The 26,677-nt window shown below is 36.9% G+C and overlaps 1 protein-coding gene across 3 annotated transcripts; it reads left to right on the top strand.

Moving 5' to 3' along the window:
- ZNF215 (zinc finger protein 215) lies at nucleotides 1-26,042 on the top strand. Of its 3 annotated transcripts, XM_010364597.2 has the most exons (7): nucleotides 1-300; nucleotides 1,211-1,356; nucleotides 6,171-6,749; nucleotides 15,424-15,506; nucleotides 16,935-17,067; nucleotides 17,399-17,494; nucleotides 23,680-26,042. In XM_010364597.2, exons 3-7 carry the CDS (start codon nucleotides 6,347-6,349, stop codon nucleotides 24,519-24,521), a joined length of 1,557 nt encoding a protein of 518 aa, XP_010362899.2. In that variant the 5' UTR covers nucleotides 1-300; nucleotides 1,211-1,356; nucleotides 6,171-6,346; the 3' UTR covers nucleotides 24,522-26,042. The 3 variants fall into 3 exon arrangements, with proteins under 3 accessions (XP_010362899.2, XP_030774788.1, XP_030774789.1); XM_030918928.1 differs by lacking the exons at nucleotides 16,935-17,067; nucleotides 17,399-17,494; XM_030918929.1 differs by lacking the exons at nucleotides 1-300; nucleotides 6,171-6,749; nucleotides 16,935-17,067; nucleotides 17,399-17,494 and having other exon boundaries at nucleotides 1,336-1,356.
- Nucleotides 26,043-26,677: the final 635 nt, after the last annotated feature.

A 26,677-nucleotide genomic window follows, 5' to 3' on the forward strand; every position in this document is an offset into this window, starting at 1 on the left:
AGAAAGGGGCGGGGTTTGAAAAGACCCGCTCTACCTTACCCACCCAGGTGGCGGGGGCTACAGGGGTTCCTTCCATAGCTGGTGCGCGTGCGCAAGAGTGCGCCGAGTTGTACGGTCGCAATATATGAAACTCAGAGCGGGCTGTGAGTTGAGGGTTCGCGAGGTCAGGGATTCCTAGTTGCAGCGTGATTACCAACACCAGCTCCCTTCACTGTCCAAGACAGAGATTCCGCGGCTCCTCTCAGAACTGGCGCTTGGGAGTGACTGAACGGGCCCCTGAAGAGGAGCGGTGGCTCACAGGTATCACCCTCGTTGGTGGGCAGTGGGCACGCGGGGGCTTGGGATTGGGAATCACGCTTGAGGGCGTCCATGCGGAACGTGCAGCTCCCCTCAGCTTGCTTGCAGTTACCCAATTTCCACGCTGCCCTCCAAGGTCTGTGCCTGAGAACCCGGCGGAGGGCGCGAGCTGACTGGAGGGATGGAAACGTGGGCTGCGGAAGTAAGACAAGCGTGAGAGCAGCGACAGAGGGCTAGGGATGGGCGGCGGGACGGCTAGGGTCAGGATCCAGCTCCGCTAAAGCAAGGATTTAACCACACTCCTGTGGCCTCTTCCATTCTGTAATAGGGGCAGTCTCCAGACGCTCAAAGTGGTTAGTATGTTATGATCAGCTGGCTTGGGAATGGCTGGTATTGATGCCTTATGGAAAAACCAAGTGTGACTGACAATGGAGTTTTAATTCCATATTGCCTTGTTTTCCCAGTCATTCCTGGCCACCTCCCTAAAACATGAAAACCTCCAAGTATCGTACTTATTTTAATATAGTTATTTCTCCATTTACTATAAGTGACTTATATTCAGTCACTTATTTGCAAACTGTTTTCTGTTCCTCTTTATCTGAGCTAATCTCGCCAGGTGGTTCTTACCTCAAGCAGCTGTCCCACCTACAACCTGTTTGATTAGAAATAACCCTCTTCACAGACAGTACCCTTTTTCCATAATTAGCAGCTGTTCAAGTTCCTTGCGGCCGTAAAACCGTAGAACTGGTGCCACCTGATTATCTTCGTCTAACCCTCCACTATGACGTTCGGGTCCCTCCGTCACAGTGGCACCGGCTCTGTGTCTTAATCCTGAATCCCACCTTTATATCAGAGGCATCTATTCAGTACTTTAGAGTTTAACGGTTATATTTCTTGGCTTTGTATATTCCAGTGTTCATGACTTACCATTTAAGCTACTTGAAGTCACGTCACACCTTGGATCTCTATCATCCAAACTGTTCCACCTCGGAAATCTTAATTAAATGCGGCATGCCATCCTGAACATCTCTCCCTGTCCTAGCTCTGTAACTGTTTACAGTGAGTAATTCATTAATTTGTATTTTTCACCTACAAACCTCCCAGTATATTTGTTGCTTTTTTTATTTCCTGAGTTGGATAGTTAATGCATCTCATTCTTGTTTAATTATATGTAAGGCTTTTCCATTGCCTATCAGGAGCTTCAGCTATGCTCTTTAGATTTTGACGTACAATGTTTTTACTGTTTTTAGATACTTTGCAGTTGTACTTTTGATTCTCTTCTTTTTTTCTTTTTCTTTTTTTTTTTAGTAGCAAACATTTGAATTTTAAAGTAGGTGAAATTGTTTTTTCTATGTGGTTTTAATTTCTGGTTTTGCATTCTAGTAATAAATGTGGTTTCCACTACTCTTGTTTACCATTTATCAAGGATTTTCTATTTGGTAGCCTAATAAATCACTTTCATAAATATTCCCATAGGTGCTTGAATAGAAACTACATTTTATCTAGTTCTATTTATTAGGCTAAGCATATTATTTATATCCGCTATACTATTACTTTTTCGACTTTGTCTGTCAAAGTCTAAGAAAGTTACCTAATATTCCATTTCTATTGTATCATTGTTGACTTCATTTCTTGTTTTCTGAGAATTTTGCTAAAAATGTTTCAAGTATGTTGTACATTTAATGATAGTTATATTTCATTGAGTTATAATCATTTAGTTTCCTCTAATGTATTTGTGCTTTTAATGCATTATAATTTTAATTCACTACACTCTTGAATATTTTTTGTTTGCCTAGTATATTTTAAAAATTATTTTACTTTCAGTTTTGGAGTTCTCATTTTGGATGTCTTTTGAGTTTTATATAGTTTGAGTTTAAATTTTTACCCAGTACATTTATTGTTGCAATTAACATCTTTGTTACTTTTACTTTTTAGCATAAAGCTTTTTCTATTTTGTCTTTGACATATGGCCTGTGAGCTTTTATTTTTTCCTTCTCCATTTTTGTTACTTTCAAAGTATCTGGGCCCATAGTTCATTTTTTTGTTGGACTCAATGATACTACTTCAGGACTATTCCACCAGTCATATTTAAGAGATCACTCTCGGCTGGTTGCTCACACCTGCAATCCCAGCACTTTGGGAGGCTGAGGTGGGTGGATCACCTGAAGTCAGGAGTTTGAGCCTGACCAACATGGTAAAACCCCATCTCTACTAAATACAAAAAATTAGTTGGGCATGGTGGCAGGTGCCTGTAATCCTAGCTACTTGGGAGGCTGAGGCAGGAGAATCACTTAAACTTGGGAGGCAGAGGCTGCAGTGAGCTGAGATTGTGCATTGCACTCCAGCCTGGGCAACAAGAGTGAAAACTCCGTCTGAAAAAAAAAAAAAGGAGAGATTTTGTTTACTGAGATTCTTTTCCCATAGCATTGTGCTTGTTTTCTTTAGTTGAGCTTGTGTGTAGAGGTGGTTCCAATTTGTTTTCTATGTCAGGTGAGATCATGAGTCCTCTAAGTGGGCCTTTCATCTGCAGAAAACTTCACTGAGCCAGTTGCACCCTCATTGTTGCTTGTTTTGTGTCCTCACGGGTTAAGGCTGAGTGGTATATTTTTAGAGCAAGTAAAGAAAGATGTGCCTGGAAATTGTTAGTGTCCTGAACAAATGCAATTGCATAAATCAAAAGTGGAGCTAATGAGGCCAGATCAGGAGGAGCGTGAATGTCAACAGTTGTGTCAGGTTTTCAGTCTATTGTATTATGGTGAGCCTTGGCAGATGTGAATGAGGAGAAAGATGGACTTGTGTTACGAGTTTGAGGAGATGTCAAGGAGCACCCCAGAGGGATTCATTGCAGGAAATCTTGTTTCAGGGCAACTGGAAGCAATTTTCTATCCAGTGAGACCCAGGAATAGCTCAAGAAAGGCACCATTGCCCTTTTCCTCCCCGGGCCATGACAACATAAAAGGGATCTTTCAAGCCAGAAGACACCTGCCTCTGTGGCTTTTCACTTGCTGTGGGAAATCCTTTGGTTAGCTTGCATTCACAGAGAAAAAAAAATTCTAAATAAATTGAATAAAGTTACAGGAAAATAGAGAAGATAGTACAACAGTGTGTCCATACACCCCTCCACTAATTTTTCCTATTAGTAATATTTTACATTAATATAGTACCTTTGTTGCAATTAATAATACTACATTAACTAAAGTCCATGCTTTAAACTTGAATAAGTTTAATTTTTACCTAATGTCTTTCTTATATAGAATCCATCCAGTATACCACATTACATTCTGTTGTCATGCCTCCTTAGGCTTCTCTTGGCTGTGACAGTTTCTCAGACATTCCTTGTTTCTGATCATGCTGACAGTTATGAGGGAGTATTGGTTAAGTATGGAGACCATCTGTTGGAATTTTATGTTTTTCTCATTATTAGACTGGGGTTATGGGTTTAGAGCAGGAAGATCACAGAGGCAAAATGCCATTTTTATCACATTGTCTCAAGGCTACATCCTGCCAACATGACTTATTGCTATTGATGTTAATCTTGGTCATGTGGCTGAGGTGGTATTTGTCAGGTTTTTCCTCTGTAAATTTACCTTTCTCCTCCCCCAACATTTCCTCTTTGGCAGGAAATTCTTATGCAGAGTCCATACTCAAGGGGTGGGGTGGGGAGTTATGCTCTACCTTGTGGATGGCTGAGAATTTGCATAAATTATTCAGAATTTTTCTGCATAGATTTATTCTCCCCCATTTATTAATAAGTTGCCATTTATATCAGTGTGGCTCATGAGTATTAATTTGTTTTAATAATCTAATATTCTGTTGCTTATATTGTTCCAGATTTGGCCACAAGGAGCTCTTTCATTTGGCTCCTGTGTACCTTTGATGTGCCCCAATAAATGTTTCAGTTTCTTTTTTTTAAAAAAAATTTTTGAGCATTTCTTTACTTTCTGGCACTATAAGATGCTCCATGCTTATGTTATATGAGCCTCAGTCCTAGAATCAGCCATTTCTCCAAGAAATCCTGGTTCCTATTGGAGAATGGTATTAGAAACCAAGATCTGGGAGCTAATTGTTCTTTTGCTGCTGGGCTGTTCTTGCTTCTAGACCTACTTAGCCAACAGAGCAAGGAAATATGTGTTTATACTAATCTATGTATATATACATATATGTAAATATTTATGTAACCATCTTCATCCAATTCAGCCAAATACAAGTTCACACATAGGTCTCCAGCTCTAATCCATTATCACAAGGATCATTCTAGACTCCTTCCCTTGGTTTTCTGTAAATTTCTAGTCAAACATTGAGAAACCTGGCTCTTACCACTCATCTGCCACTAAACTATCTTTTAATAGTTCTGTGTGTCCTTCCCCTACACTGTTCACTAATACTTATTTGAATGCTGAATGATCTATTCAGGCAGGCATTGCCATGGACAAAGTCACACAAACTTTTGGCCAATATGTAAGATCTAACATTGTAACATACATGTGTGCATATGATCTACTGAGTGCTTACTGTGTATCAAGAAATGAGATGAGAGCTCTTTTAATACCTATAATTTGATCAGATATTTTTATATCCATTTTACAGTTGAGAATGCAAATGCTCAGCTTTATACATATAGTAACTAGTACAGCTGGGATATAAACTCATGCATCTATGACTCCAAAGTATGTACTCTCATTTATATATCGCCTATAGCAGAGTTTCTAAACCTTGCAATTATCGACACTTTGGACTGGGTAATTCTTTGCTATAGGAGGCTATCCTGTGTAGGATATTTAGCAACATCCCTGGCTTTGACTTCCTAGAGGCCAGGTACAATCTCTAGCTATAACAATCAAAACTGTCTCTAGACATTGCCAAATTTCCCCTGTTGGCAAACTCTCCTGATTGAGAACTACTAACCTTTGATGATCATAATCAAAATGACACCTGAATAGTAAATTGCATCTGGACTTGGAGAACTGTAAATCAAATAGAAAGTTGTATCTGGACAGCCCTGAATGTAGTGACACCTATAATTTGGCAGACTCTTTGAGACAACCCATAAAGTTGTGCTCAGTTGTTATGAGAGATATTGGCTCCTGGGGGAATTCTTTTGAGTCAGAGTGTTTCCTATACCACGTTTATGGGTCTCATCTCCCTGCACTTGAGCTACACTCTGCAAAGACTCACAATGAAGAAAAATGCGTATTATTCTGCTAGGAAGTTGTTTTTTGCCTTCTGAGTAAATTGGTGCCAAATAAGACTAATAGTAATCTTGTGAGTCTAAATGTTCAGTTGCGCCTAAGACATCCCTGGTGGGCATTGCATAATTGTCCATAGTAAGCCCTAACAGATACAAACTTTTCACTGTAGTCTGGGAATCCACTTTTTGATTTATTACTAATAATAGTTTATGGATATTATTCTAGTATATTTTAAACAATTGTCTCTTACCTTAATTTCTAGTGCTATTGTCAGTTTCACTCATAGAATTTTATTAGCATTTAATAAGAACTTGGGATAAGGTTTTTCAGTCATATCTATTCTGAAACCTTAATATCCTACCTAAAGTTTAGTGTTGCTTAATTTTAAGGTAAAAATGGTTTGCTACCTGATATAGAATAAATCTAATTGTAATTCAATTATGAAGTCTTTTTAAATCAAAGGACTCTTCATCATCTGTTTTGGTATATCTATTTATCTGTGTGTGTCCTTTGGGAAACTGGTTAGGAGAAAGGGAAAGCATATTTTCTAGTTTTAAGAAAGGAAAATAAAATAGAGAATCCAGATATGTATTTTTCTTAGGCAATTTTAATAGCAGTAGTTATGTTTTAAAACTATGCTAATATATGTTTGTTACCTGTGGGTTAATTTCTATCTTTTTTCAGTTGCTCAGGTATCTGAATACTGGCTTTGTGTATAAAGTTCCTGGAGCTTTCCTTCTTACCGTGAAATAACTTGGCTTAAATCACACTGCATATAGTACACAGGTGCTTAGCTCAAGCCTGAGAATTACTGCAATCTAGTAAGGTGGATTTGAACTACTGTGGGAGTTCTATTTAGGATGATGCAGCCTCTGAGCAAGTTGATGGCTATCTCAAAACCTCAAAACCTGTCTCTACATGAACAAAGAGAGGTTCTGAGAGCAGATATCTCTTGGCAGCAGGAAACTATCCCTGTCGTGGAGACACATGACTCTGAGGCATCTCGTCAAAAGTTCAGGCATTTCCAGTATTTGAAAGTGTCTGGGCCCCATGAAGCCCTGAGCCAACTCTGGGAGCTCTGTCTTCAATGGCTGAGACCAGAGATTCATACAAAGAAGCAGATTATAGAACTGCTGGTGCTGGAACAATTCCTGGCAATCCTGCCTGAAGAAGTCAGAACGTGGGTGAATTTACAACATCCAAACAACAGTAAAGATATGGTGACCCTCATAGAAGATGTGATTGAAATGCTTGAAGGTGAAGGTAAGAATATAAAAAAATTGAAGGTAAAATACTTGACCTTTCCCATGTAAAGAGAAACTATCTTTTTTTGAGGTCAGAGGGTATCAGGTGCCAGATCTTGAAGGACTTTATACTACTCTATTAGGCAGCCTTGACTTTATTCTGTAGGTAATAGAAATAGAGAATTAGATCTCACAGATTGGGTAGGGGAGTGAGACAGTTTGATTTGCCAGTTAAAAATATTATGTTGACATCAATTTAGAGCAAGAGTTGGTAAAATATGGCACATGGGCCACATATTTTTTTTTAAAAAAGTGTTATTGGAACATAGCTATGTCCATTTACATTTTGTCTATGATTGCTTTTGTGCTATGAGGAGAGTTGGGTACTTGTAGCAGAGACTGTATTGTCCGCAAAGTCTAAAATATTTGTTATCTGCCCCTTTACAGAAAAAGTTTACTGATGTCTCACTTAAAGGAGAGAGATCTGAGGGTTCTGAAAATAGAAAAACCAGTTAGGCTATTGTGATAGATTAGGTGTTAGAGAATGAGCAGTGGGAAAGCAGGAGTTTGAACCTAGAGGAATTATAAACTTATAAATAGGATACCTTTTGACATAAATTCACATGTACTGGCCTGCATGAGTGGAATTTGGGAGTGGGGAGAGAAGTTGTAATACTTTAATTATGTGGCACATTTTATTTGAGGTTCCTGTGGGAGTTCCACAATGAATAAACCAATACATAGTTAACAGTATGCCTTCAGTGTTCAGAAAGAAAAGATTTGGAAGCTTATATGTATGGACAGAGAAGTAGGAGAAATACAAATCCTTGGGGAGCATCAATATTTAAGAGCTGGTCTAGATGTAACTATCAGTTACAGGAAATATAGAGGATAGTGGAACATGTTGAACTATACCATGATAATACCATTTGTAAAATCCAGACTGGGAAACTATAAGACAGTCTAGTTTTTAAGGGAATAGGGAGGAGTATGGCAAAGTGATATGGAGATTAGTTATACATCTTTTAAGTTTTTTAAATCATGTGAATGTGTGGACCTTATAAGACATGAGGCCATGAACTGGATATTTAATGAGGAATTATTGATTGGGGAGAGTGATTGCGTTGGTATCGTGGTTATATTTAGTCTTTGTCTAAAAAATATTTTTTAATGAGTAAAAGAAGAGAAGCCTGATAAGCAGCCTAGAAAGTAATAATCTAGGAAATCAGAGAACCAGAAAAGATTGGTATCTGAGTTAAGAAAGGAGAAATTTTCAAGAAGTGAATGTTCAACAATGGTATAACAAAAAGGTCCTATTAAGATCAATATTAAAAATAATTCATTGAAATTGTTGATTAGGAGTAATTTTAAGGTTTAGTTGGAGCAGTTTTAGAGGATTTGAGGGGTGCTTCTTTGTAGTGAGTTGTATTAGTTTTCTATTGCTACTATAATAAATTACCACAAACTTGGTGGCTTAAAACAACATGAATGTATTATTCTACAAGTCTGTAGATCAGAGATCCAACACGGGTCTCCCTCAGCTAAAATCAAGGTAAAGGTGGTACCGTTTTCTTTCTGGGACTTATGTTCCCCTTCCCGTGTCTTCAAAGCTAGCAACAATGGGCCAAGTCCTTTTCACACTGCCACATCTCTGACACTTTATTCTGTTGTCATAGCTCTTGCTCACTCATGGTGCTTCTCACTATCTCACCACACTGGGAAAGGTTCCTCACTTTTCAGGATTCATGTAATTAGATTGTGATCACCTGGATAATTCAGGATGCTCTCCCTCATCTTAAGGTCCTTGACTTTAATCACATCTGCAGAGTCCTTCTTGCCATGTATCCAAGGACTAAGACGTGGATATCTTTGGGGGCCGCTATTCTGCCCATCATATGAGTTAAAAAACATAGGTTTGAGGTGGGAATATGATCATGATTATAGACTATTCTTGAGAAATCTAGTAGAAAAGACAAATGAGAGGTTGCAGGGTAATACAGAACTGAAGAAAGTCTTTTGGTTGTTTCTTTGGTTTGTCTGGTGGCTCTCTGAAAAACCTGCTCATAGGGCTTGCCCTTATTTTACCTAGCTCAAAAGTCACTCAGAACTGAGTTGGCTACCTGGGGTGTATTTGTCAAAAACATTTCATGGAAAATGTATTAGCTACTGCTGTCTGAGATAATAAATAACAGTTGAGATGCTGAAGAATGATATGCTTTGAGGGAATAAGGGATTTTGAAAGCTCCCACGTATTTCTGAAAATCTGGAAGACTGAAGACATGTTTAGAAAGACCTGAGAAAGCCCTAACTCTTATCTCTAACTGACCTTCAGGTGCTATACAAGCAAGAAGTGAAGAATAATGTAGAGTTAAAAGTGTCTGACTGAGTGAGTGTGCCCTAATACACACAATGCATCTGCAGAGACCAAGTGATGGTTTTTGTTTTTGATATTATTTTTATGTTTCAAGGCATTTAAGAAAATCTCTGTGATATCACAAGCTGACCACTAAGCTGAGGGAACAGATTCATGCAGGTAAACACAACATGGAATATAGACTTTACAAAATTAGTTCAAAAGTTACTAAATGAGCAATAACTACAACAGTTAGAGCCTCAAAATATATGAAGCAAATACAGAAGTGAAAGAGAAATAGATCAAGAATAATTATTGGAGATTTCACCCCAATTTTATTAACAGAAATACTAGAAAAAAGATTAAAAAGGAAATAGAAGACTTGAGAAACACTATAAACTGACTTGAACTAACAAATATACAGAGTGTACTACCCAAAAAACAACAGAAGATACATTTTCAAGTATACATGGAATAGTCTCCAGGATAGACCAAATGTTAGACTAAAAAACAAGTTTCAGTACATTTAAGTAGATTAATATCTCATGAAGTATCTTTTCCAACTATAGCAGAATTAGAAATCAATAACAAGGAAATCTGGATAATTCACAGATAAGTGGAAATTAACAGTCACATAATCAATGGGTCAAAAAGGAAAGCACAAAGGAAATGAAAAAATATTTTGAGAAATGGAAACAAAAATACAACATACCAAAACGTATGACATACAGTGAAGGCATGGCTCAAATTATAGCTATAAATGCCTACATTAAAAAAAGAGATCTCAACCCTCTACCTGAAGGAACTAGAAAAAGAAAACCTAAAAGCAAGATGAAGAAAGAAAATAAATATTAGAGAAAAGATAAATGATGTGGAGAACACAAAAGTAATAGAACCAACAAAACTGAAAGTTGGTACTTTGAAAAGATCAACAAAATTGACAAAGGTATAGCTACACTGACCAAGAAAAAGAGGACTCAAATTACTAAAATCAGGAAAAGTGGGGATATTACTACTGACTTTGCATAAAATGAAAGGGCTCATGAGAGAATACTACGAGCAATTAAATGCCAACAAATTGCACTTAGATGAAATTCACAAATTCCAATAACACAAATGACCAAAACTGACTGAAGAAATAGAAAATCTGAACTCAACTCACCAATAACAAAGGACTGAATTAGTTATTTTTAAACTTTCAACAAAGAAAACTCAAAGATGATATGGCTTCACTGGTGAATTCTACTAAACTTTTGAAAAATTAACACCAGTATTCTCAAACTCTTCCAAAAAACAGGAGGAATACTTTTTAACTTATCCTGTGAGGCAAGTACTAATCTGATGCCAAAGCCTGACAAAGACATCATAGCAAAAGAAAAATGGCAAACCAAATCCAACAGCATTTTAAGAGGACTATACAAAATGACTTAGTGGGATTTATACCAGGAATGCAAATATGGTTCAACAAATGAAAATATATCAGTGTTGTACATCATATTAACACAATGAAAAGGGAAAAATTATATGATTATCTCAATTGATGCAGAAAAAGCATCTGATAAAATCCAATGCCCTTTTATGACAAAAAATAAAAAACAGACTAGAAGTGAACTCACTCAACCTGACAAAGGGCATTTATAAAAAACCCACAGTTAACATTATACTTGATGAACTTGATGAACAAGTGAAAGCTTTGTTCTTAGAATCAGGAACAAGACAAGAATGTCCACTCTTGCCACTTCTATTCAATGTCATACTGAACATTCTAGCTAGTGCAATTAGGCAAGAAAAAAAGAAAAGGTATCATGTTTGAAAAGGAAGAAGTAAAACTATCCCTACTGGCAGATGTTATACTCTTATATAGCCAAAATTCTAAATAACCCAGTAAAAAACTATTAGACCTAATAAATTCAAAGTTGCAGGATGCAAGATCAACAAAAATAGGTTATGTGCCTATAGCAGTGAATGACCCTAAAAAGAAACCAAGAAAATAATTTCATTTATAATATGTGAAAAATAAAAGAGAGGTGTAGGACTTGTCTGCTGAAGACTACGAACCGTTGTTGAAATTAAAGACCTAAGTAAATCCTGCGTTCACATATTGGAAAACTTAATATCATAAAGATAATACTCCCCCAAAGCAATCTACAAATTCAAATGCAATCCCTATCAAAATCCCAGCTGCTTTTTTTTTTTTTTTTTTTCTGGTGGAAATGGACAATTTGATCCTAAAATTCATATGGAATTGGAAAGGACCCAAGATAGTCAAACTGCCTTCATAAAGAAGACAGTTTTACAATGTATACTTCTCAATTTCAAAACTCACTAAAAAACTGCAATAATCAAAGCTATATGGTATTGGAATAGAATTAAGAGTCCAGAAATAAACTCATACATCTATGTCCAATTAATTTTTGACAAGGGTGGCAAGGCATTAAATGAGAAAATAATAGTTTTTCAACAAATGTTGCTGGGACCACTTGATTTCCATATGCAAAAGATTGGAGTAGGGGCCTTACCTCATATCATGCATAAAAGTTAACTCAAAATGGGTCAATTGTCTAAATATAAGAGCTAAAGTCATAAAATTCTGAGAAGAAAATATAGAAATAACTCTTCATCACCTTAAGTTTGGTAATCAATGATTAGCTATGACACCAAAAATACAAGAAACAAAAGAAAAAATAGATAAATTAGACCATCAAAATTAAACAGTTTTTTGCATCAAAAGACACCATCAAGGCAGTGAAAAACCTACAGAATGAGAAAAACATTTTGAAAATATATCTGATAAGGGTCTAATATCAGGAAAATATAAAGAACTCTTACAATTCAATAACAAGATAAGCAACACAGTTTTTTAAATGGACAAAGGACTTGAATGGATATTTTTCCAGAGAAGATATACAAATGGCCAAAAAGTATAGGAATAAATGTTCAGGATCACTAGTCATTAGAGAATTGCAACTCAAAACCATAATGACACCCACTAGGATGGCTATAATGAAGGAAAAAGAATAGGGTTAGCTAGGATATGGAGAAATTGTTTGGAATTGTATGTCGTTGGGAATATAAAGTGGTTCAGCCACTGTGAAAAACAGTTTGGTGGTTCCTCAAAAAATTAAACATAGAATTACCATATACCCCAGAGAATTCAAGACACATATTCACATTAAAAAGTGGAAACAACCCAGATATCCATCAACTGTGCTATATACCTACAATGGAGTATTATTCTGCCATAAAAAAGAATGAAGTACTGATACATGTTTAAAAAAAAATGTTTGGAACTCCAAAACATTATGCTAAGTGAGAGAAGTCAGACACAAAAGGTCACATACTATATGATTCAATTTATGTGGAATGTCCAGAATAGGCAAATTTGTAGAGACAGTATGAGGAAAGGGAGTGTATGGGAGTGACTCCTAAATGAATATGGGGCTCTTTCTTGGTAATGAAAATGTTCTGGAATTACATAGTGGTGATCATTGCACAACATTATGAATGTATTAAAAGCCACTGGATTATATTCTTTAAAATAGCTAATATGGTGAATTTTACATTATGTGAATTTTACCTTTTCTTAAACTTAGTTCTAAGCTTAATAGAGAATGAAGTGACTTCACTAGAGCCATGATAGAATGGGAGAAAATTAAAGAATCAATGTAGTGTAGTGGGACTCTGATAAAAGTTGGAGAATATGCAAAAAGCAAGGATGTGAAAATTGAAAGGATAGGAGGATGCAGTTATCGATTATCTAATTTTATACGCATGGTAGGATAGTTCTAACTAATAAAAACCAGAGTATAAGCAAGGAAGTAGATTGGTTGCTGATGGTTATTAGAGATAAGAAAGTCAAAGTTCTATCAGTCTGGGTTGCTGGAAGGGGTGTCTGTGCCAGTGTTGAAGTAACCTATTAAAAGACTGTCAGGATTTGGGGTGAAAAGCAACAATGTGAACCAAGTAACCACAGTTTTTATTGGCCTAGTACGATTACTTTAGTGTTGGTCATTCACAATACACTAGGCTCTCTGAGGGCAGGTATTTGTGTATCTCGCACATAGGAGATAGTAAATATGTGTTGAAAAAATGGATGTGTGATAGCTTAATATATTATAACATCAAGAACAGTATAGTTAAATGGCATAAACCAGTAAGAAATATTTTTGCATGATAGAAAATACTAGGAAGTGGAAGGGAGGTACAAGTAGATCAGAAAAATTTCCAAGATCATAGTGCTTACAGGATGGAAAAAGGTGCCTTTGATGATGCCAATATCCATTTAGCAAGGGAGAAGGAAGAGTCTATAAAGAACTTGAGAATGTGTATAGATGTTTCTTTGAATGGAATGAGGGTTTCGGAGAACACGATGGTAAAAGTTCAAGAAGGGGAGGTCAGCAGAGAAGAACTAAGGGAAGAAAAGGATATTCAGAGAGAGCAATAAATAAGAGGATAGCTGATTGGAGGGATTTGCACCTTTCCAAGATACCTCAAGAATTTCCAAGAATGTCAAGAACAAGGAACAACATTGTACTGACTGTCCTTAAGATTATGGAATTGAGCAGACTGACATTCTACAAAGTGTTATATAGACCTGAGTAAAGTTAACAGATCTCAGGGCCAGGCTCACACTTGTAATCCCAACTCTTTGGGAGGCTGAGGCAGGAGGATCACTTGAGGCCAAGAGTTCAAGACCAGCCTGGGCAGCATTGAAAGATCCTGTCTCTAAAGAAAAAAAGAAAAAATATAAAACAAAAAACAAACATTATCCGAGCATGGTGGCACATGCTTGTAGTCCTTGCTATTCAGGAGGCTGAGGCAGGAGGATTGGTTGAGCCCAGGAGTTTGAGATTGTGGTAAGGTGTGATTGCACCATACTGCACTGCAGCCTAGACTGAGCGAGACCCTCTTTTAAAACAAACAACAAAAAAAGTTAGACCGTGATATTTACAGCATTCACATGGTACGTTGCTGAGAAATTTGGATTTTTGTTTGCTTTTATTCAGACAGGGTCTCACTTGTCACCAGGCCTGGAGTGTGGTGGTGCGATCACCACTCACTGCAGCCTCGACCTCCTAGGCTCAGGTGATCCTCCTCCCTCAGCCTCCCAAGTAGATGAGAACACATACACACACCACCATACCCGGCTAATTTATTATTATTATTATTTGCAAAGAAAGGGTCTCCCTATGTTGCTTAGGCTGGTCTTGGATGCTAGGCTCAAGCATTCCTCCCACCATGGCCTCCCAAAGTGCTGGGATTACAGGTGTGAGCCACCAGCCCTGCCCTGATAGTGTTTTAAGAAGTCCCCATGCAGTTTAAATTATTGTTGAACCCAATTATACATTTATAATGGAGAATTCATGCTGATTATTATGTAACTGGATGGTTTTAAGATTTCTGGGGGGTTTCAAAGGTCATTAAAAGTTTTAAAATGGGGGTGGAGATGATACAGGTTTGCCAAATCTTTTTAAGTAAAACATTTTTAAAATCAATAACATACTAGAAGACATTTTAACATCAAAAGAAAGTCCCTTATATTGAATAAATGTAATGTTATAACAAACTTACTACATTGTTTCTACTCTTTTCATTTCACCCTGAATCAGTGAAAACTTCACAGACCAGTGTGACACTTGAGGATCACTGATGTAACTCATGAATCTTCCACAGTGGCCCCTGGATAAACTTCTCACTGAATGGCTGAATAAGAGAATTGGTTGTCCCTCAGAATTTTATGTTTTGAAAGAAGCAATAGTTCAAGGTGGACAGGTTGCTTAGGTCTGTGTATAGTAAGCACAGAGCAACTTACAGGAAAACAATCCTTGAAAAGAATTCTCTCTGGAGTGTTTGAAGAAGGGATTGGTTGGATAAAATATTATAAGCTCCAAGTAGAATTATAGCCTGTGATGGCTACGCTGTAGTTAGGCTTTAGTTATGACAGAATTAGTTATTTTTTGGAATCTGCTATAAGCATAGATGAGGTCTGAAAATATTATTTTGTCCCTCTTTCTGATTCAATAGATCGCAATCCGTGGAAGCATATCAGAATCACATTTAAAATATTTTTAAAATACAAGATCTAGGCCTGACCTTTGAAGATTGTGTTTGCTGGTAGGGCCTGACATTATTTTTTTCAAAATTCTATGGATAATTCCTGTGAATGTCATATTAAAACAAGTATACCTTTGAAGATTGTGTTTGCTGGTAGGGCCTGACATTATTTTTTTCAAAATTCTATGGATAATTCCTGTGAATGTCATATTAAAACAAGTATAATTATTAGAAGCTGCTCTAGGGCAAAACTTGTCTCCCTAATATTTTCCTTCCTCTTCCTCAGATACGCCCTGCAAGGACTCTGCCCCACAGATGGGGAACATTAAGGAGAAAATGAAAGCTGGCTCACGAACAGGCAAGCCACAGGTGAATTAGGATTCTAGTCGTTACTGAACATATATGCTGATTTTTAGTATTACCTGCTTTCAATTTTTTGATCTTTGAACTTTTGCCAAACATGGTTCCATCCAAGAACATAAGACTTTTATTTTCCCACAGGACACTGGACCTATTTTAGTTGGTGATATACTCTTAGCCATATAGTCGCTCTGTGTATCTGTTCCCTCAAGAATATAGTTTTATTTTATCTGTAGACGCTACAGATGTAGAGCCTACTCAAAAAATGTTGAGAATTAAGGCTCAAGAGTAGAATCCAGAGCAATGTCACTTACTAGGCAAGAGTAGAAGAAACCTCAAAGCATACTAAAAAGACAGGACCAAAAGATGTAGGGGAAAACCAGGGAAATATGATGTCACTAATGCCAAGGGGTAAGAATATTTAAGTGAGAAATGCTTTAAAGCGTCAAAGTAATACAGCCCAAGTAGTGTCTATTCACTCACGGAGATACTAAAATGCACAGGAATCTAAGCCAGATGTGGTGTGTTGAGGAAAGAGAAAGTGAGGAAGCAGACAAAATTAATGCAGACAACTTATTCATAAAGACTGGCTTGAAGGAGAGGAAAGGAAGACGTTTATATATTTCAGTGAGATTGAAGGTGCCACTAAAGACAAGGTTGAGGATGCTGGAGAGAGAAGTGGAATAATTGATGGTGTGATAAACGAGGGAATTTATTCATTAGCCAATATTTATGTAGTGCATAATATGCCAGATACTGTTCTGAGGGCTGAAAATACAATTGATAAATAAAACAAAATCCCAGCCTTGTGGAGATCACATTCTGGTAGAGGTATACAGGCAAATACAAGCAAATAAGGTAATTGTAGAGAGTAATAATTATTACATAAAAATAAACAATGCAGTAGTAACTGATTAATAGGGAAGCTACTTTGGGCAGTCACTCAGTGTTGCCCATTTGATGAGTGATGTTAAACTGTGAGTCCCAAATGAAAACAGTTATCAGGCAGCATTTCTTAATTAAAGAAAATGCCCTACCTCTCCTCCCAGCAGAGCCTACATTTTAATTACAAATTTCCATCAGAACTACCACAAACTCTTCCTGCTTTGAACTCCTTTTAAGTAAATTATTTGTATGGCATAGTAATTTTTTGTTCCACAGTTATTTCAGTTGTCTTTTTTCCCCCTCAACCATAATGTACACTACTCTAGAATAAGGACTGCACTTCACTTTTCTTTTGTATCCTTAACAGAGTATATATAGTACCAATTTCTTTGGCCCTTACTACAATTTGATTTTCATCACTTAGAACCTCAAACATGATCCTATCAATTTCTGGTGTATTCTGACTCCTACCCTATTCCTTCAAATCCATTCCTCCTCTAGTAGTGTTTTGGGGAGTGACACCTTTGATTAAAAAGGAACTTAATGTTTTAGGAACCAGTGACATTCAAAGATGTGGTTGTGGAATTCAGCAAGGAAGAGTGGGGGCAACTGGACTCTGCTGTAAAGAACCTGTACAGGAATGTGATGCTGGAAAACTTTAGGAACCTGAATTCGTTGCGTAAAGGTGGTTTCTATATGTTTACCTAATCTGTCCATTTAGTAGTCTCTTCCTACTGTTAAAAGCTATAGGACTGCTGAAGTGACTAAGTTCACTTTTGGGTCGGGGTTCAGGTTTGCTAATATCCTTTGGACACAGTAGCTGATTTTCTGACTCAATCTGGTTGAAAGTCCTTTCTGATATTGAGCCAGAGATACACAAGTCTATGGTGCTCTTCTGGCCTTACCCTTCAGCAGCTTAGATTACTGTGTCAGGATAGAGTTATCTTCTCTATAAAAATGTCTGAAGTGTCATATATGTTTGTTGTTGTTGTTCTTTTTATTTTCTCCATGAACAGCATATCTATTTTCCAAACCAGTTGAGAGCCTTAAGTTGGAGAGTAAGAAAAAAAGATGGATAATGGAGAAAGAAATACCATGGAAGACTGTTTTTGGTAAGAATCAGGTAGATATGAGGCCATAGTAAGAAGCTTCTGTTTCTTAAACATACAGACAATGCACAACCCAATCTTTGAATTGTTAGTTGAGAAGGAGATAGCAAAACACATCATTGGCTTTTGTTCACAGGTTCTTTTTCTTATGTGGTAAAATAGTCACATAAGGTTAGGGATAGGACCACAGACACTTAAAGCTATGTGACCTGAGAGAGCCTTTCTGCCAGTTTCCTCATCTGTAACATAGAGTTAATAATAGTATCTACCTCCAGGTTACTGTGAGGACTAAATGAGTTGGTGTGCCTAGTACACTTAGAACAGTGCATGGTGCGGCTGGGCACGGTGGCTCACTCTTGTAATCCCAGCACTTTGGGAAGCCGAGGTGGGCAGATGCCGAGGTCAGAAGATCGAGACCATCCTTGCCAACATGGTGAAACCCTGTCTCTACTAAAAAATACAAAAAATTACCCAGGCGTGGTGGCAGGCGCCTGTAGTCCCAGCTACTTGGGAGGCTGAGGCAGGAGAATGGCGTGAACTCGGGAGGCGGAGCTTGCAGTGAGCCGAGATAGCGCCACTGCACTCCAGCCTGGGCGACAGAGAATGGTCATGGTAAGTGCTACATCAATGAAAATTAGCCCAGCTAACTTTGAATGTTATTCTTTATTTTAAAGAAAATAAGTCAAGTTTATACTAGAGTGATTTCTAGTAATCTTCCATTTTTCCTTTTTTTTTTTTTTTTTTTTAACTGTATCACTTATTTTATTTTCTGGAAACGGAGTTCTCACTGTGTTGCCCAGACTGGCCTCAAACTCCTGAGCTCAAGTGATCCTCCTGCCTCAGCTTCCACCTGGAGAACTTCTTAACTTTTGCCTTAACTCTCTATCTTCATCATTTTTGTTTATTCTTCATTCTTGTTAATACTTTGTAAGAGAAAATAAAATTATGATATTAATATAAGTTCTAGTAAGTATAGAAAAGTAAAACAAGGAATATAACTCGCTCATTACTTCAGTATCCAGAGCTATGCAGTATTAACATTTTTTTAGAGCCATTTTCTTTGTTTGTGATGTTGTATCTCTCAGGTTTCTGAATATTTCTTTTCTGAAATTGTAGAACAGTTTTCAAAATTTTTCCAGAATTCATCAGGGATATGTCATTTTATATCCTCTTTTCACCTAACATACCATCATGAGTGATTACCTATTTCACTAATCTTTGAAAATGTGGTTTGTAATTCCCATAAAATATTCAATTATATCATAATATATTTAACCATTCCCCCCGCCCCGCCACTGCTGGACATTTAGGTTGTTGCCAATTTTTCAGGCGTGTCTGATAACTTCCATAGGATACCCTATTAGAAGAAGAACTTGACATTAGAGTATAAATTTATTTAGTTGTCATATATTATGCTAAATTGTCTACAGAAAGGTTATACCAATTCATGCTCTCACTAACAATAGAGTATTATTATCTCTTTATCATCATCCTAGCAAACACTGGTTATTATTTACCTGAATTCTTTATTAATTTGATAGGCAAATTATTCTTTTCTTCCTTTCTAAGGTAAATACCCTCTGTCCCTGCTCCCATTGTGCTTTGGACCTCATTTGCCCCTACCTTTTCTCATTTATATTTTCACCATTTCTGTCTCATTTTTCCATCAGCTTTTTAACCTTTTCTGGTCATTACTGATTTTTAAAAGTTTTCTTTCAACCCTACATCCTCCTCTAGCTATTACTCTCTTTCTTACCTCTTCTTTGTAGCCAAACTTCTCAAGTACTTTTTTTTTTTTTTTTTTTTTTTTTTTTTTTTTTTTTTTGAGACGGAGTCTCGCTCTGTCGCCCAGGCTGGAGTGCAGTGGCCGGATCTCAGCTCACTGCAAGCTCCGCCTCCCGGGCTTACGCCATTCTCCTGCCTCAGCCTCCCGAGTAGCTGGGACTACAGGCGCCCGCCACCTCGCCCAGCTAGTTTTTTGTATTTTTTAATAGAGACGGGGTTTCACTGTGTTAGCCAGGATGGTCTCGATCTCCTGACCTCGTGATCCGCCCGTCTCGGCCTCCCAAAGTGCTGGGATTACAGGCTTGAGCCACCGCGCCCGGCCTCAAGTACTTTATGATTGTTTTTCTCATTTCCTCACCTCCTATTCCATACCCCATTTCAATTTAGCTCTTACCCCAGACATTCACCTGAAACAGTTGTTGCTAAAGTTTTTAATGACTTCATGTAGCTAACTCCAGTAGATATTTTTGAGACATTCCTTATCTCACTTGAATTCTCAGCAGCAAGTTCCACTGTTAACTATGCCTCTTTCTTAAAACATTTTTAGGTTCTTGTAATACTTCTGATGTTCCTCTTTGGTTGGCTATTCTATGTCTGTCTTTTGCAGACTTAGCTTTCTGTAGCTATCTGATAAATTTCAGAGTTTGCCAACATTTTATCTTGTTTTGTCTTCTCTTCTTGCTCTTTTCTTCCCTAGTTTATTACCTCCACAACTAAAACTTAAATTATTTCACATATATATAGGGGACTTACAGATGTATATCCTTAGATTAGACTTTTTCTCTGGAGATTTATAAATGCTATGACATTTCTCGGGGATATCTTAAAGATGCCTTAAATTCCATGCAACCAAAGTCTGATTTTTTTTCCCTTTCTACTCTTCTATTATTCCCTGAGTAAATGACACTGCCCTCTACCTAGTTATACAAGATACAGTTTATTCTTGACACAGCTTCTTCTCCTTCACTTCTCTAATATTTGTTCCTTTTTACTTCCCCACTATCTCTTGAATGTCTCCACTTTTGTCCAACTGAAGTGCTGCTATGCTAGTCCAGGTACCATCATCTCTCACCTGAACCACCACCTTGGCATACTTCTTAGCTCTATTATTCTTGTCCCAACTCCCATCTTGGAACCATACTGCAACCAAGGAGATCAGATTTTGTGATCTGCATTTTTTAAATACTGTATTGATTTCAGTATTGTTGATTTCACATTTTATTCTCTGCCTACTTCTCCAATCTCATCTTGCACCACATCCTCCCCTCCCTCTTTATACTCAAGCCACACCTATCTACTTTCAGCAAATCAACATCAAATATATATTAAGCATCTACATACTGTGTCCTAAGCACTCTCACAGGTGTTGGTGTGCAGCAGAGAAAAGATTATTCTAAAGGAATGCATTCTGGTTGTCCCTGGAATGTGGCTTGCTGTCTCCCATCCCAGCTTTTGACATAGAACGCTCTTCCCCCTGTCCTTTACCTAATTGACCCTTATTCCTCAGATCCCAAATAACTGCACATTTCCTTAAGGAAGTCTTTCTGACTTGGTTTTTTCTGTTGTACACTTGTACAGCACCTTACTCTTCCTTTTAGCAGTTATCACAATTATATTTTACATGTATCTCTGTGAATATTTGTCTCCCACATTAGGCTGTATGTTCCTTGAGGGTAGGCATAATGTTTCCTTTTACCCTACCTTTACATCTCCAGCCTGTGGTGCATATAGGAATCAGAGAAAAAAGGATGGATGGATAGATATTAGATAAGAAAGGTAAAAATTATTTTTTGAATTGTCATTTAGTAAAGGGCTGTTTATGTGGTTTATTGGTTAAAACCGTAGGGGTTTTTAATTAATGTATTAACATCTTATGTAAATTCTGTAGATCACAGTTGTGGCAAATGGAATATCTCAGTTTTGTTTTTTACTTTTATTCATGGTGTCTGCCACACGTTTTTTAAACTTATGTAACTGTATTTCCCCATTGTTTTATATCTGTTCATTTTATACATGTTTTTCCATCCTAAAACTAGGAAACATTTTCTGAGTATATTCTACTTTATCTATCTCCCCATCTAAACATAATAAATTAATCTGGAATTTACTTCAATAAATGTAAGTTATTTTCTCAAATAGTTAATGGATTGTGGTGGATTAAAGATGACTACAAAATCTTATGTCATAGTCTCCATCATGATGTAGACTTTGCCAAGGCAGGAGGATTTCTTGAAGCCAGGAATTCAAGACCAGACTGGGGACCATGGCAAGACACCATCTCTACAAAAAATAAGCTGGGCGTGGTGGTGCATACCTGTAATCATAGCTGCTTAGAGGACTGCTTGAGTTCAGGAGTTGGAGGTTGCAGTGAGCTATGATTGTATCACTGCACCCCAACCTGGGCAACAGAGCAAGACCTTGTCACTAAAAAAAAAATAATAAAAAAGAGTGAGGAAGTTATATGAGAAATGAGTTGTACAAACATGAGTAACAAAGATTTGATTAGCGAAATACAATTGGAAATTCTGCTATTACATAAATACTACTAGAACACTGTTTTTGGTTATCTGTTGCTTTTAACAGATTACTCAAAACATAGTGACTTAAAAGAGCAATCATTTTATTCTCAAATTTTGTGAGTTGACTGAGGAGTTCTTATGTTTCATACGATGTTAGCTAGGATTGCAGTGTTCCAGGGCTCAAATGGGATGGAATGTCCAAGATGGCACATCATATGGGTGAAAGTAAATGCTGGCTGTTCCTCGGAACTTAACTGTTCTTATGGGCCAGAGCACCTACATGTGGCCTCTCTTTGAGGCTTGGGCTTCTCACAGCAAGGTGGCTGGGTTCTGAAAGGCAACATTCTGAGAGAAATCAGAAGCTGTCACCTTAAAGGCTAGGTCCAGAAGTGGCCATGCCACATTCTATTGGCTTAGCAATCATTGGATCCGCCCAGATTCAAGGAGAAGCAGAATAAACTCTACTTCAGTACGGGGAGAGTGGCAAAGAATGTGCAGCCATTTTGATCTACATTAATCTGTCCTCTGGTTACAAAATACCTGTAAAATACATTGAAAAATACATTTACTCTCTCCTAAGACCCCCAAAGTCTTGCCTATTATGGCATCAAGGTTGAAGTCTAGGATCTCATCTAAATTAGGTCCAGGTTTGGAATACATTTCTCTCTCTGAAGACTTGTGAATTAAAGGAACAAGCTATCTGCCCCCACACACCCAATGTACACTGGTGAGGCAGAGACAGGAAATTTTTTTAAAAGAATAGAACCAAAGCACAGATTTGATATGGGAAATGAAGGACAATGGTTATTCAGTTTTTTTATGGACTCCAGTATAAATATTAGAAAAGCAATGACTCAAACAAAAATGAAGACATTGAAGTTTTTTTCAACATGGAAGATGACTTCAGCCTCTCATTTGTTAAGCTAGAGGACTATGATAGTCAAGTGGAGATGTCCTAGAGACTGATGAAAACAAGGAACAGTAATGTGAGTACAAAGCTGACATGATTTGGTCACCAATAAATGTTGGAGAATAAAATTATTAGGCATACTTGAAGTTACAAGAAAAAAGTCAGTGAAATTTAATTTTTAAAAAATTACTAGAATATAGAGTATACATAGTATATAGAAGCTAAGTGAGAGGAATTTTGAGAAATGAAGTGGAACATAAAACAGAAATGAGGACAGGTGAAAGGAAAAGGCCCAATCTTAATTAGAACAGGTAAAGTTTTGAGTTCTAGGAAGTACAGTAGAAAACTACCAAAGCACTAATGTTGGAATCAGGAGTTATTTTGAGCCCAGAAAAAGGACTTCCTGCTATCTTACATTATAGTTCTTTTTGCCTTTGTTATATGTAGGAGTAATTGTGGCTGTATGGAAAAGGAGGGGCACTAAGATTGCAAGTTTGCTTTTAGCTGGTTAAGGTATGGTGCCTGGGAATACAGACATATTCTTAAAATTAGGATTAAATTGGTATTTTATAGAAAGGAATATTTATTGTTGGTGAACAGCCTGGGATAAACAAGATGCTAGAAGAAGGAATATTAGAGCCTTCACACACTAGTTTCGAACCAGTGATAACTTGAATTATGATGTGATATGCCACCCCATCCTTGTTCATATAACCATATTTTACTTGAGCCCTATATAGTTTTATATAGTTTTTTTATATTCCCGAATAGCTGCATTTTATTTACTAACCACCTTTTAACATTTTTGTACCATTTATTTATAAAATAAATAAGTATTTTTTTCTAACTTTGCCACACATTTCCATTCTGTGTTTAAGACCCGTGATATATGCATGTACCTTATACAGTTCAGCCTCCATTTCCTAATGAAGCAGTTTCCTTTCTAGTTCATGGCATTTTTTATTTATCTTTAGACATGCAGAGTACTTCTGGAGAAGAATCATCCCATGGAGTGATGATGACAAGGTTTACCGGAAGTGGACACCCTTCTTCAGATGTCTGGAAAGGTGAGAATTGGTTACATAGGAACCAGAAAAAATGGGACATAAATTTGCCACAAGAGGCTTTCATTCCTGAGACAACCTACACTGAGGAGGAAGATTTTGAATGTAGTGAAAATAAGGAAAGCTTTGATATTAATTCTGTTAGCTCAATTTGTGCTATACAACAGGGAATTTCTTCAAGAAAGGGGTCTCCAAAATGTGACAAGTTTAAAACTCACTTCAAATTTAATTTAGACTCAGTAGGTAAGCAACATTCAGAATATGAATATGGGAATGACTTGAGTCTAAGCACAGATATTCAGCACCAAAAAAGTCATACTACAGTGAATTCCTATGAATGTTATCAATGTGGGAAAGCCTTCTGCCGAAGTTCATCCCTTATTCGACATCAGATCATTCACACAGGAGAGAAACCCTATAAATGCAGTGAATGTGGGAGATTCTTCAACCGACGTACAAACCTTACTAAGCATCAAAAACTTCATGCTGAAGCAAAGGCCTGCACAAGCAATAAATGTGGAAAGGCCTTCAGTAAAAGTGAAGACAGTAATAATCCAACACTCCATTTTGGAAATAATTTCTATGAATGTGTTAACTGTGGAAAATCCTTCAACCGGAGCTCCTCTCTTATTCGACACCAAATGATTCATACAGGAGAGAAACCATTCAAATGTAAGGAATGTAATAAAGCCTTCAACAGGAGTTCAAACCTTGTTAAACATCAAAAACTGCATACTCGAGATAAGTCCTGAGAAAAGAAAAAAAATGAAAGATTAATTATCTTCAGTCAGAACGCAGAACTCATTCAACATCATGAATTTATGCTGGATAAAATCTCATGAATATAATGTAAGAAAACATTTGTCAGATTATTCTTTAAATGATATCACAGAATTAAAATTGGATAGAAATATTATTGGATAGAAATCTGTTTGAAGGAATTTTCCTGGTTTTCAGATGAAGCCATAAGGCTTTGGAGTTAAACATGGTATCACCATACAAGTGTTTGTGTATCATTATTTTGATATCCATTACCCTTACCTCTCCCTAGTTCATAAATAGGTCTATAGCATACTAATATCCACCTGATTTATTGATGTAGTAAACATTAGGCAAAACCAAGCAATACTCTTGGAGTCGATATTTAACAAAACTCAGCCCTTATAAGAAGGTCACAAGAAATCAGGAGCTCATGAGAATATAAGAGAACACTTCTAAGGACAGAAATCTCTGAATTAATGGCTAAGACAACAGTAACAGCCATTTACTCCATTCCTGACAATACCCTTTGCTGTCTTGCTACTGAATAGAGACTAGAGTTGGGATAGGGTTATCAGTTGCAATGGGAGAAGTATGTATTGCTGTTAATCTATATGTATTGTTAAAATCTGCATTTGTTTAAAGTACAGCAGGTCCTTGAAAAATGTTTTTGTTTTGTTATAATTGTTATGATGTTGATGAGAAAAATATCGATTCCCAGCCAGGGACACTGTGTGGAGTTCGCACACTCGCCCCATGTCTCCAGGTGCTCCAGTTTCAAACCCAAAAGATGTATACATTAGGTTAATTGACATATCTAAGTTATCTCAGTCTGAGTTTGTAGGGAGTGTGCCCTGCAGTGGAGTGGCTACTAATCAGGGTTGGTTCCCACCATTGCCCTGAGCTGCTAGGATGCTCTCTGTCCACCCATGGCCCTGTACTGGAATAACGGTAAATAATTATCTTACCTGTTTTTATTAATCCTTCTTAAATGTGTATATAGCTCAGATTTATTTTAATGTCTAATATTGGAAGTGTTTGGGGTCTTTAGAAGTTTGATGATGTTGTGACGAGACATTTGCCATAGGAACTTAACTCTTGTTTTTATCCATTAGTCTACAGTAAAGTCGGTTTTGTTATACATCATTTCACTTAAAGTTGCAGTTTCTAAGAACCTATTGATGATGTTCAGTGCAGACTTACTGTACCTTTGGGAACCTAGGCTGCAGAGACATCCATAGCCTTAGGTATATCATTTATACCAGACATTATGAGGTTATTAAAGTCTCCTAATACTCTGTACACCAGAACTCTGCCTTCTGTAAACTACCTCAGGATCCCATCTGGTTCTTGAGCCAAGAAAGTATGACTTAATCTGCCCCAAAAAATTCACACTGGAGACATTCCCAATTAATGATGATGGTAGCTTTTTGTGAAAGTTCATACTTTATTCAAAGGCAGAAAATGTATACTGGAGTGAACTCCTATGATTAGTTAAATAATGTCAAAATCTATGTTTGTTCATGCTTTATATTATAACACAAGTTTTATTAGGACAAAGCCCTACATAAGTAATTGATATAGAAATTCGTATAAACAAGAGGTAACTTGTAGAGAAGCCTAACAAGAGAAAAGCACTCTGAATGTAAAAAATTCTTGAGGTATAGTTCTTCATCAAAGTACTTACATTAATGGATTCCGACTTTTTAACTTTAGGTATTCCAAGTCCAATATTTCAGTTTTGAAAATAAGCTGTGATTTTCTTTTGGACGGTTGAAAGATAGAAGTACTATTTTCATTCTTTATATTCTTTGAACAACTAGCTATTTGAGCCTAAATAAAATACTTATTTTTTTCTCTTAAATCTCCAAGCTTTCTTTAAAAAGTGTTTACTATATTCATTAAGTTTAACATCACATAGTTTCAAATAATTTTTGGAGTACATTTAAAGCTCCTGCAGAGCATTTATAGCCAATTAACATCTTCTCACAGCCTTGTTCCACAAGCCTATTTATTTAGTACATTGTATTAGAGTTCTCTAGAAGGACAGAACCAATAGGATAGATGTATATATAAAGGGGAGTTTATTAAGGAGTATTGATTTACACAATCACAAAGTGAGGTCCCACAATAGGCTGTCTGCAAGCTG

This window comes from Rhinopithecus roxellana, chromosome 15, assembly GCF_007565055.1.
Source record: "Rhinopithecus roxellana isolate Shanxi Qingling chromosome 15, ASM756505v1, whole genome shotgun sequence".
In the NCBI taxonomy this organism is placed as follows: domain Eukaryota; kingdom Metazoa; phylum Chordata; class Mammalia; order Primates; family Cercopithecidae; genus Rhinopithecus; species Rhinopithecus roxellana.